The following is a 13,158-nucleotide window of genomic DNA, read 5'->3' as shown; positions in this document are numbered from 1 at the left end:
GATGGAAAAGACAATCACTATGATCTCAAATAAATTCACACAGCAAAATGATAAGACAAAAACACCATATCACCTGTGGGTGAACACTTTTCACAAAGCAATCACTCTACATCTGACCTATCAGTCTTCATCCTCACAGGAAACCTTCACAATACTTTCAAAAGACAAGCCTGGGAGCTTAAATTCATAACTTTGCTAGACACTAAAAATCAAGGACTGAGTAGGGACACTGGATTTATGGCTTATTATAACAATCTGTAACCCATTAACAACCTCCCCCACATCCAGAGCTTCCTTCCTCCTCACTTCCTTTCTCCCCTATTACCGGAGAGGTATTAATGGGTCACTTCACCTTGAATGGTCCCTTGAAATATGGGCTAACTACTTATACTAAACAATCTGTTCCACCTTGTATTTAGCCATGACACTCTGAATACATTTCCTAGACCTGAAGAAGCACTTTGTATATGCGCGAAAGCTTGTCTGTCCCACCAACAGAAGCCCAATAAAAGATATTACCTCACCCACCTTGTCTCTCTAAAACATAGATCTCCTTCTCTGGAACCCTGAGAACTGGGACACAAATCAATGTGCGTCTGACAAGTTAGACTCATTGCAAGCTCCAAAGGTGAAGGGCAGCCAATGGCCTAAGATGAGTTATCTGGTCCTTCATTATTGGCTATGAAAAGAGTGTCCAGAAATAACTAAATCTGCTGACCATCTTTCCTATGACACCAACTCATCACCACTAATGGTACCTGTTGGCACCAGGGGGTGCCACTACCCCTGAAATGGATCTTTACTGGCCCTCAGTGGAGCAGATTACTGTCATACCCGTGAAAAAGGTCCACAGTAATTATCTTCAATGCACAGCAGTTTATTGAGAAGGAATTACACCAGCGGTAAAGGGTTACATTAAGCACATAACTCCTATGTTAAACATTAAGAACTATACATTAAGAGCTATAAATTCCTCTTAGCGAGCCTCTCTTTTGCAAACATACACAAACAGGCCCTGCGCTAGCTTCATGCAGTCCCTGCCTGGCAAACAGAGAAGATGGTTACCAATTCTATGGACAGTTTCTTTCCAGGTTTGGTCTCCTCAGCCCTCTGGTCTGTCTCGGACTCCCTTGAGTCAAAGCCTTGGCTGCCTGGAAACCCCTCTGGTCACAGTCCTGCTTGAGCCCACAGAGCAGAATTTTGGCTACTCTGTCTAGCAGCTTCTTCAAGCATCAATTAAGGAATTCCCAACTCCAGTAATTTACTTTGCTTGATTCTTATATCTTTTTCCTCAAAGGAGTCACATGTCTCAAATGCATGTCCAGTGGGCGTGTGGTTATTAATTTTATCTGATGAGAATTTTAGAAGGGGCTGGGATGGTACCAAACGAAGATCACTCCATGTTTACTCACTCATCAATCATTCACTTGGCTCTCTGCATGGTGTCCTTGCTATAAGGTCACTATAACCAGGTCGACTTGTGCTCCATGCTGGAATTTTATGCATGTGATATTTACTTTTGCATTGGCCCATATTTGCTGATCAATAGGTTCAATATCAATCGCACACCCAGGTGTTGCCAGTCCTTTATCAGATCTTCTGCTTAAAGGGGACCCTGCTCCCAGGATCCTCTTCAGCCATGTTTAAGTCACCTCAGGTTATGCTCACACCATTCATTCAGTATGGCCACACCAATTCGGCACCATCCCAACAGTACCCAGGACCTTGGTGGACAACACATTGATGCCTACAGTACTTGGCACCCATCTATCGCGTATTCAGCACCAAGTGACCTGTCTATGAGTCCGGTAGTGAAGTTCTTGCTGGCTCATACAATGTCAGCAGTGCTGACTAGGCTTTCAGTCTTCAAAATCACGATACATAAAGCAGTTGAGACATTGGTACCATTTGCTTCACCTGTTCAGCCACACTGGGAATCAGGGAGGGAGGCCAGACACTGCTCTTTGAGTGGGAGAAAGCATGGACCTTTCAGAAAGCCGCCCTCCTGGTATCCTCTTCTGTGTCCACCAGTCCAGTATCCATATACTTATCAGTCATAGCCCTACTGGGTGCCTTGGGGTAGGCAGCTATGTGTCTGGAAGCCAACTTTTTCTACCTTCTTTCTAGGGTTATGTCCTTTTCCCTGAAGAGTGAGAACAATCAACAGGCAGATGTGGAGGAACAGTTGTTTCCAGCTGCAATTTTGTCATCCTTCCCTGATGAGGCAGCCAATCCCTCTTCATCATCTACTGCAGACAACTGAAGGTCTTCCAAGACCTGATGATGAAACACATGGCTGAAACCTTTGACATCCTACTGAAAGTAGGGCAAGAAAAGTCGCACAAACTACTAGACATTCTGCTCCTTTCTATGTCTGGTAGACTTACCATGTCTATTCATGAGGGATTATTACGACCTGCAAAGGACTTGTGGCAGAGTCCAGCATCAATAACTGCCACTTCCAAGAGGGTAGATAGATAGTGCCAAGTTCCTCCTAAGGACTCAGTGTACTTTATTTACATCAAGTGCCTGGCTCACTCGTAGTGGCTGTTCATGAAAGATCCAAGCTAATATCAGTGAAAAAGAGACTGGGTGTGCACAGCAAAAAACCTGATTCCTCTGCCATTCTCCAGATGTGCATTATTGACCAGGCACTTCAGTCTGTATTGGAAGAAATCATCTCAGTTTTATGGAAAGGCTCTGACAGGAGCACACAGAAGAATTAAGATCAATCATGTTTAGGGGGCAACTGATATCTAGAACTATAAACTATTTTGGATGCATCTGAAACAGTTTCATGGCTAAATCTGTACCATAGCCAGATATGTAGCAATATGATGATCCTCCTGACGCCAGTCAGCAGAAGTATACAAGGAGAGCCAAACCATAGCAAAACATCTTCCATTCGAGGGCTGCAACCTCTTCAATTCAAAGAGCTAGGAAGCCCTCAACTCACTAAGGGACTTTAGAGCCACTTTGCATTCTCTGGACTTGCACATTCCAACCCCAAGGAGGAAGCAAGTTGGACCTCAAACCTCCTTCAGACAGCATCCCTCTGCTCCTTACTATTATAAACCTGTAACTGGATGGTCTGCCCCTTTAAGGGCCAAAGGGTCTGGGACCAGCCAGCCCTTTTCAATTATCAGATCCAGTTGGGAAGGGGTCCAGTGTTCTCTATAAAGGGCTGAGAGGACCCAGCTGAGAGGGAGTAGGGGTCTACAAGAGCAAGGTTGTCTCCTGTGACTAGCCTTGGAATAGAGAGAGGGAAGCAGAATGAAAGGCTTTTGAGTCCCAGCATGCAGCTTTGATGTGAGTTTTGTGTTACTTTGCAAGTTTTCTTATATCAATAAAGCGGTGCTCTGGAAGAAGGGCCTGAAAGACTCTGGGCATAGAAGTGAGTCCTTCATGGGCTAGAGAGACAGCCCAGCAACTCACAAACCCACAGGGGGCATTGGCGCTACCAAGGGAGAAGCAGATGTTTCAACACAGATGACCCATCACCTCTTTCTCAGCTATGGTGCACCTGATGTCTTCCTCTCAACAGCAATTTTCACACCCCAGTCTAGAGCCTAGTAGAACTTTTGGAGGATCTCTACCTCTTTTCCCGCATTTTGGCAACTGCTATTATTTTTTCAGGAAGTCTGGAGTAGGTTCACTATGGCACAGTGGGTCCAAGAGATGTCAGCAACGTGTATTGCATATAATTTCAGTCCGGTCCTATCTGCCACCCATCATCTCTGTCCTCCTTCAACAGTCCCTGTCACAAAGTACTGTTGAAACAAGAGGTGCAGTCTCTTGTTTCATGCATGTCAGAGCAATGGAAGAAAGGCCCTTGGAGTTCAGGGGCAGGGAGTTTTATTCCCTTTATTTTCTAAAGGAGAAAAGAGGCTGGGGGCCTATTCTGGATCTTTGACGTCTCAACAGCATACATGTGCTCACAAAAAAATATCATCTGATTCCTACCAGGAACATCTCACTACCTATACAGGGTCCTTCCCTTTGATCTTTCAGTAGCACCAAGGTTATTCACCAAGTTTTTGGCAGTCATAACAGTTCACTTAAGAAGATAAGGATCCAGGTCTGTCCATATCCTATTGATAGTTGACCCAAGGAGCCACCACATGAGGTAATCAACTCAGATCAAGTAACCTTCAAGCTCTTTGCCATACTAGGCCTCAAAGCCAAAGAAAAATCCACGCATTATCTGATACAAAGCATAAAGTTCATAGGAACTGTGTGAGATTCCAGGTAAGCAAGAGCTTATCTTCCACAAGAAAGATTCCAGACTATATTGGACCTCATCAGCCAACTTCAGGTTTACCGAAAGGCATCTGTAAGAGCTTGCCAAAGGCACATCGGACATATGGCCTCATGCATCTATGTGACACAGTTTTCCACACTTCACCTATGCTTCATGTAAAGGTGGTTGGAATCAGTTTATCTACCCAGCAGGCACTACATGGACATGATGGTCACAGTCCCACAAGGAATCTTCTCCTTTTTAAACTTGTGGGAAAAGGCTACTTCAGGTGTTAAAGGAAATACTCTTCTTTGCATGTCTGCCTACCAAGATTCTGACAGATGCCTCCAAGGATGAAGAGCTGTGTGATGGGTTCAGTCACAGAAACCGCATTTGGACTGTCACCTGATGTGCTGGAATTACCTCTGAGCCTGTTTTCCCTGCCAGTGTGGGACTTCCAAAACCATGCCTTGTGAGCCAGACATGCTAACCTACTGCAACACAGACCCAGGTCTGGTCCATGCCCCCAAAGCTGCAGACTTGAATCGAAACTGCTCAGCAGGTCATCTATCTCCAACACTCAGACACCCAGTTCCCAATGGGATGCAAACCCCAAATAAATCCATTTTACTCTGTATAAAACTTATACAAGGTAAACTCATAAATTGTCTGCCCTCTATAACATTGATAGAGAGATATGCACAGCTGTTTGCTTCCCCAGGTATTAATCACTTACTCTGGGCTAATTAATAAATAAAAGTAATTTTATTAAATATAAAAAGTAGGATTTGAGTGGTTTCAAGTAATAGCAGACAGAACAAAGTAAGTCATCAAGCAAAATGAAGCAAAAATGTGCAAGTCTAAGCCTAATACATTAGGAAACTGATTACAGGTAAAATCTCACCCTCAGAGATGTCCCAATAAACTTCTTTCACAGATTAGACTCCTTCCTAGTCTGGGCCCAATCCTTTCCCCTGGTACAGTCCTTGTTAGTTCCAGCAGACATCTTAGGTGGAAAGCAAGGGTGTTCTCATGATTGGCAACCCCTTTGTTCTGTTCCACCCCTTTTTATAGCTTTGGCAAAAGGCAGGAATCTTTTGTCTCTCTGGGTCCCCACTCTTCCTAAATGGAAAAGTACCAGATTTAAGATCACATGTCCTGTGAGACCCCAGCCTCCATTCTTCCTGGGCTGGCCAACATGTACGCAGGAAGGTTTGTAAGTAGACAGAGCCATTTACAACCAATTGTCCTAGTCAATGGGAGCTATCAAGATTCTAAACCACCATTAATGGCCCACACTTTGCTTAATTACAATAGGACCTCAGAGTTATACTTCATATTTCTAGCTTCAGTTACAAGAATAATACATACATACAATAGGAGGAATATATTCAGTAGGTTATAACCTTTGTTATGATACCTTACAAGAGACCTTTTGCATAAAGCATATTCCAGTTACATCATATTCACACTCATAAGCCTATTTCTATAAAACATATGGAGTGCAACATCACAAGCTCATCTATATCATCTTCAGACGCAGGTCCACTCAAAAAGTTAATCTGTACATAAATGTCCTGGAACTCAGAGCTATCTGCCTGGCATGCAAAGCATTCCGTCCTCAACTCCAAAGAGCCATGGTGACACATAACACCACAGCTATATATATATGTCAATAGACAAGGAGGAGTTGGTTATCTCTGCTTTGTCAGAAAGTCATTTGGCTCTGGACTTAGTATATTCATCACCGGATCATGTCGTTGGCTCTTCATCTTCCAGGTGTGCAGAACTTAATAGCCAGTTCTCAGACAATGGTCAATCAGGTATCCAATATTGCAAAGCTTATAGTGGGGATGCCTGTCAAAGACCTATTTGCCACAGAACAGAACAAGAAATGCCAAGCATTCCACTCCAGAAGGGGCTCCAGTCCAAAGTCCCTATCAGATGCCTTTCTCATCCTCTGGACACCAAAAATGATATATGCCTTCCTACTAATCCCCAGGATTCCTGAGGAAACTGAGGCAAAATGCTGGATCAATAATGATGGGCCCAGCAGTTCTGGCATTTGGATCTGGTGAACCTCTTAGCACAGCCATCGATCACTTAGCCTGCTCTGCCCAACATAGTCTTGCAGAACAATGGTCAGATCCTGCACCCAGACCCAGCGTTGTTACATCTAAAAACCTGATCCAGGCTGGCTTACATGCACGAGAAAAGTTCAGAACATTCTACTCCAAAGGGGAAGATCTCAACTAGAGTGACTTATAAAGCTGAGTAGAAGAGGTTTTCTATGTAGGCATCTTAGCATGAGTCGTCTCCCCTGACAACACCCATTTCAGCGGTATTGTGTTATTTACTTGCCCTGAAATAATCTGGCCTGTTAGTTCCATAAGGGTCCATCTAATAGCAATATCTGCAAATCACCCTTCTATCCAGGGCCACTCTGTATTTTCTCAATTTACAGTTGGCCAGGGCCTTAAGGCAATTCCTTGAGGATGTTAGTCATATTTCTCTCTGCCCTTTTCCCCCCGGGCCCCAGTTTAGGAGCCCCTCTCTCTTGGGACCTCAATATAGTATTAACAAGGTTGATAGGTCTCCTCTTTGAGCCCTTAAATCTTGTTTCCTATACCGCTTATCAATGAAGGCTGGCCATTTTTTTGGTGGCCATTATATCAGCTGGAAGAGTAGGGGATATTCAGACCCCCATAGCAGGCCCCCCATAAACAGGGTTTCATAAGGATAGGGTTACCCTCAGCATTCCTCCCAAATTTATGCCCAAAACCGTTTGAGTTCTATATGAAACAGTTTATTCATCACCCAGTTTTCTTTCCCAAACCTGACTCAACCCCAGGGGAAACTGAATTTCATGTACTTGATGTAGTAAGGGTAATGTCATACTACCTGAACAAGACAAAAATCATTCATGAATATGCCTAGACTGTTTACAGCCTTTGTTCATAGGATTAAGGGTCATGCAATAGCCTCACAGAGATTATCAAAATTGGTCTTTGTCTATATAAGTGCATGTTTCAAACTAGCCAAGTTGCAGCCACCTAGCCACATTAGAGCTTATTCTACTAGCACCTAGGCAGACTCTACTGCCTATTTGAAGAATGTCCTTATTTCTGAAAGTTTTAGGGGAGCTATGTGGAACTTGGTCCACACATTCACAAGATATTGCTCTTTGGTAGAGGCTTCCAGATCAGTCCGTTTGGTAGGGCTGTCCTTTAATCATTGCTTAAGTGGAACTCCTTGTACACACCACCAAATAAAAAGACAATTGCTGTGGATCACCAAGAGTGGAATCCATGTGGACAATCACTCAAAAAAGAGAAAATGGTTATTCATTCTACAGTAACTGTGGTTCTTCAAAATGTGTCATCCACCTGGATTCCACAACCTACCCTCCTCTTCTGCCAGTACAGAATCCTACTGCTCTGAGATATTATATTAGCAAAGGAACTGAGAGATGTTTCGGTCTACTCCGCTCTCAGGGTTTGGGGGCCAAGAGGACATCTAGAGCACAGGCATGACCTGAATACATGCATCTGGCCAAGAGAATTCAGTCTCACACACATAGGGTGTATGCACATTGAGAGGGGTCCATGTGAACTACATATTTCAGAGAACCACTGTTACTGTAAGATAAGTAACCACTCTGGGTGGAGAGAAATGTTCATCATCAAATATACTTGATGACTAATGGATGCACAGTATCTAATCTTTCATTAATTAAAAAAATAAAAACTTGTATTTAATGTTTGTGAAGAAAACATTGAAAATGTGAACCAGGTGTTGCTCATCTCTGTATCGCCATGGTCACAGAAACCTAGTTGTTCACCCCTATTCTTTTTCCCACCTCCACACAGTCTCACTCATTCCCTGCTCCCATGCAGCACTTTTCATCCCGAAAGATCCTAAAGCACTTCATTATTTAGACACTTATAGCATCATCTGTGTGGTAGAGGACAGCACCCAAAAGGCACAGATCACACTGCATGACAATATAATGAGCAGGAGAAATTTTGGCTAGGAACAAATACCTATGTTTGTGGAAAGTACAATAGAAATAAAAAAAAAATCTGTATTTTTTTTTAAAGAATTAGTATTTTCATCATCGGTCTGGAAATTTAAACTACACAGGTAAAGATGACTCTTCTTTTTCCTTCCTGCAGACTATTTCGGGAACGCTGTGATAAAGATGAAAAACAATGTCATGATTTTTTTTAAAGTTGAAATGAAAAATGCTGTGGAGCTCCCTCAATGGGAAAAGAAAAGCAAAAACGTAGTCCTTTACTTGAATCCATCTGGTAACCTATATATGCTGATTATCAATGGTTCTAGTATACACCGTGAGGTCTATCCCTTGAAAACTGAAATGTTTACTTACATACATGGTTTTCAAGATATTTGCCCATATCTAGTATTTCAGCACAGCATGGATTTAAATGTCTATTATCTGGACATGGGAGATGAAGTGACATTTTGGGCTCAAATAGTCTATATAGAGAATTTGGGCTTATCCACAGTTGTGGAAATCTACAGGCCAGAACTGCTGATGCAGACAACAGATGTCAATTATGAAATAGCTCGTGGAATCTGTACTAAAAACCAGGTATGTTATACTAAAATCGTCCCTGTATACAATACAATTTGCTTTCTAATTACAATATATTTAGCATAATTTGCAGTATATATCTTCATATAGACTTCCATTCTTTGCTTTCTTTGGGCAATAAGTGAGTGTGTGTGTGTGTGTGTTCATGTTCAAGGGTGAGGGAGGGGCTGCTTCCCATCCCACAAACTCCTTCCCTGGCAGATTTGCCACTTTTGAAGCCGTGACAGCTCCTGCCAGCATAAATCCAAGATGAATCAGCCCTTAATTTTCTTCTATATTAGATATGTTAAATAAAAACCATCTTTGCAGTTTAAATATAATTATTAGCTTTCTAGTTTAGTAAGAAAAGGAACTAGTTTTGGAATCTGAATTATGGGAATCACCAAAAGTTAATGGAAGCCAAATATCTTGTAGCTTTGCAGATGTATATTTACAAGGTAGGGAATGGAGCTTTAAAGAAGCTTGTTCCCCAAGAGAGGAAAGGGACTGATTTAATAAAGGGTCTTATTTGAATAAGGGCTTTCTACATGCTGGGGAATGAACACTACCAGGTTGCAAATTCTAAAATGTACTAATGTGTTGTGCATTAATTGGTCCATGTAGACCCTGCTGGTACGCACTAAAGGTTTCTCATGCACTTTAATGAAGTACTATGTTAAAACACTCTAGGGAACCTTTAGTGTGCATCAGGAGGGCCTACATGGACCAGTTAATGCACAACATATTAGCACACTTTAGAAATCCCACCCCTGTAGTACACAGACAGTCCCTAAGAGGAAATTTAAGACTGAGTTTGATAATTTTTTTGAACGTTGTAGAACAAACTGATTGTTGTTTGTTTCACAAATAATATACAATGACAGATTTTTTTTAATATTTGTTATGCATTTATTCAGTAAGAAAACAGTAACTTTCATTGCATTTCATCAGATCCCTATTTATGTAGTGTGACTGGGTGAAAAACAAGTTAGTATTCTTTATATCATTCAGAAGAGATAACTAGTGAGCTCATAATGTTTCAGACCTCCACCAGGAACCCAAAGAGCCCACTGAAATAGTATCTTTAGTACTAGATATTATGCCATATATATTGTTGTGATAGGTGCTTTACTCGACAGAGCCCACTGATGCTGGTGTTCATCCCTGCTCATCTTTTCTAAGGTGTGCTCTGTTTATCATGAAAATGTCCGTGATCAAAGCAAAGATTTTTTCCTAATTATCATTCCTCGTCATTCTGTCTCTTTTAGACAATAAAATTTTACCATAAAATGGACTATAGCCTTGAACCTAATTACACAGAAGCATTGTAAGTACTGTCTAATTGTTAAAGATACTTAAGATGATGTAGATGGTAATTTATACATCTAATGAATACCACAGTCCATTGGCTCTGATTTAGTATAAATTAGAAGTGTCTTAAATCCATAGAGCTCTAGACAAGTGCTAATTGATTTTATTTGCTTTGCTTTTGAAATGTAAAGTTGTATATTTCAATTTTATTTTAAGAAGTTGGGCCTGATTTTGATATAATGTACACAATATAATCTCATTGATTTCAATGGAGTTGCATCTGCTTTATGATACAATAATGTAACTAAGGCCCCAGTTCTAAAATCTTGCCCTGTCTCTCTAATGTCTCATGAATGTCCAGCAGTCATCTTAAGATCATCCTGGCCAAAACAGAGCTCTTTATCTTTCCCCACAATTCCTCCCTGCTACCTCATTTCTCAGTCACTATGGACAACATCACCATCTTCCTATCACTTAGACCTGTATGTCTTCTTTTAGTTGGCCCTCTCTCTAGATTCTCACAGGCTTGTGTAAATCTTGCTGCTGCTTCTTGCATAATATCTCTAAGATGCAGCCTTCCTCTGTCCACACAGCTAAAACACTTGGCAAGGCCTTCATCATTTCAACTATTGCTACCTCCTACCCTCTGTCTGTGACAAAGGCAGTCTTGTCCCTCATATTCATTCCAAACACTGCTACAAAGATCATATTCCTAGCTTTTTTGCTTTTTCCATGTCACCTTTGTCTTTGCATCCCCTCCAATGGCTCCTCTTTCTCTGTCACCTCAAACGTAAGCTACTTGCCTTTGCTTTCAAGGCCCTTTACCGCTTATCTGCACTCCACCTGTCTTCTCTGATGTGCTATCAAGATGTGACTTCCACCTCTCCTGTGATAATGGTGCCAGCCTCCATTTTTCAGCTTCTTAAATTTTCAAACAAGCACCTTTGTGTTTTCTCCCATACAGCCCTTCACATATGGGAGGAGCTCCCCGTAAATCTCTGCAAAGCAAACTCATTGTCCTCCTTTTAAATCCTTCTCTAAAATTCTCCTTTGCTGTGATGCCTACAAAAAACTTGATAATGGTAAGGCAGCTGGTATGCTGAAACCACTGCCTTATCATACCTACAAGTATTGTCTTATTATTTCCTTGTGCTTCCCTGTCTGTCTGTCTCTACCCACACATTGTCTTTTATGCTTAGGTTTTAAGTTCTTTGGGGCAGGCACCATCAGTTTAGGTATGTCTATACTTGAGTTGGAAGGTGTAAATTCCAGCTCATGGAGACATACCCACACTAACACCGATTGAGCTAGCATGCTAAAAAGAGAAGTGTAGCCACAGCGGTGCAAGCAGAAAGAGGGGCTAGCTGCCCCAAGTATGCATTTAGGTTCTTAGGGTATGTCTACACTATGGGATTATTCCGATTTTACAGAAACAGATTTTTGGAAACAGATTGTATAAAGTCGAGTGCACGTGGCAACACTAAGCACATTCATTCGGTGGTGTGCGTCCATGTACCGAGGCTAGCATCGATTTCCGGAGTGTTGCACTGTGAGTAGCTATCCCATAGTTCCCACAGTCTCCCCCGCCCATTGGAATTCTGGGTTGAGATACCAATCCATGATGGGGAAAAAAACATTGTTGCTGGTGGTTCTGGGTACATCCTCCTCCTCCCTCCTTGAAAGCAATGGCAGACAACCATTCTGCGCCTTTTTTCCTGGGTAAACTGTACAGACGCCATACCACAGCAAGCATGGAGCCCACTCAGCTCAAGACATCAGTCATGAACATTGTAAACACCTCGCGCATTCTCATGCAGTTTATGCTGAACCAGGACCCGCAAAACCAGGTGAGGAGGAGGCAGCTACGGCTGCGTGGCGACGAGAGTGATGAGGACATGGACATGAACACAGAATTCTCTCAAACCGCGAGCCCCAGCACTTTGGAGATCATGCTGTTAATGGGGCAGTTTCTAGCCATGGAATGCCGATTTTGGGCCTGGGAAACAAGCACAGACTGGTGGGACCGCATAGTGTTGCAGGTGTGGGACAATTCCCAGTGGCTCCGAAACTTTTGCATGCGTAAGAGCACTTTCATGGAACTTCGTGACTTGCTTTCCCCTGCCCTGAAACACCAGAATACCAAGATGAGAGCAGCCCTCACAGTTCACAAGCAAGTGGCGATAGCCCTCTGGAAGCTTGCAACGCCAGACAGCTACCGGTCAGTCGGGAATCAATTTGGAGTGGGCAAATCTACTGTGGGGGCTGCTGTGATGCAAGTAGCCAAAGCAATCACTGAGCTGCTGCTACCAAAGGTAGTGACTCTGGAAAATGTGCAGGTCATAGTGGATGGCTTTCCTGCAATGGGATTCCCTAACTGTGGTGGGGTGATAGATGGAACTCATATTCCTATCTTGGCACTGGAGCACCAGGGCAGCCAGTACGTAAACCACAAGGGGTACTTTTCAATGGTGCTGCAAGCACTGGTGGATCACAAGGGACGTTTCACCAACATCAACGTGGGATGGCTGGGAAAGGTTCATGACGCTCTCATCTTCAGGAACACTACTCTGTTTAAACGGCTCCAGCAAGGGAATTACTTCCCAGACCAGAAAATAACTGTTGGGGATGTTGAAATGCCTAAAGTTATCCTTGGGGACCCAGCCTACCCCTTAATGCCATGGTTCATGAAGTCATACACAGGCAGCCTGGACAGTAGTCAGGAGCTGTTCAAGTACAAGCTGAGCAAGTGCAGAATGGTGGTAGAACGTGCATTTGGACCTTTAAAAGGACGCAGGTGCACGTTACTGACTCGCTCAGACCTCAGCCAAACCAATAACCCCATTGTTATTGCTACTTGCTGTGTGCTCCACAATCTCTATGAGAGTAAGTGAAGATGTTTATGGCGGGGTGGGAGGCTGAGGCAAATCACCTGGCCACTGATTACGCGCAGCCAGACACCAGGATGATTAGAAGAGCACACCAGGAAGCAGTGCGCATCAGAGAATCTTTG

The 13,158-nt window shown here is 42.8% G+C and overlaps 1 protein-coding gene across 1 annotated transcript in view; it reads left to right on the top strand.

Annotated features, from left to right (window-relative positions):
• The window catches only part of CATSPERE (catsper channel auxiliary subunit epsilon), a 108,228-nt gene that overhangs the window by 55,619 nt on the left and 39,451 nt on the right, over nucleotides 1-13,158 (top strand). The window contains exons 10-11 of the mRNA XM_050950383.1: nucleotides 8,416-8,855; nucleotides 10,106-10,164. Of these exons, the coding sequence (XP_050806340.1) occupies nucleotides 8,416-8,855; nucleotides 10,106-10,164 (499 nt within the window). The remainder of the gene's footprint in view (nucleotides 1-8,415; nucleotides 8,856-10,105; nucleotides 10,165-13,158) is intronic.

Source organism: Gopherus flavomarginatus, chromosome 4 (genome assembly GCF_025201925.1).
Source record: "Gopherus flavomarginatus isolate rGopFla2 chromosome 4, rGopFla2.mat.asm, whole genome shotgun sequence".
Classification (NCBI taxonomy): Eukaryota; Metazoa; Chordata; order Testudines; family Testudinidae; genus Gopherus; species Gopherus flavomarginatus.
Note: the sequence above shows the minus strand (reverse complement) of the source record. Positions and strands in the feature narration are given on the sequence as shown.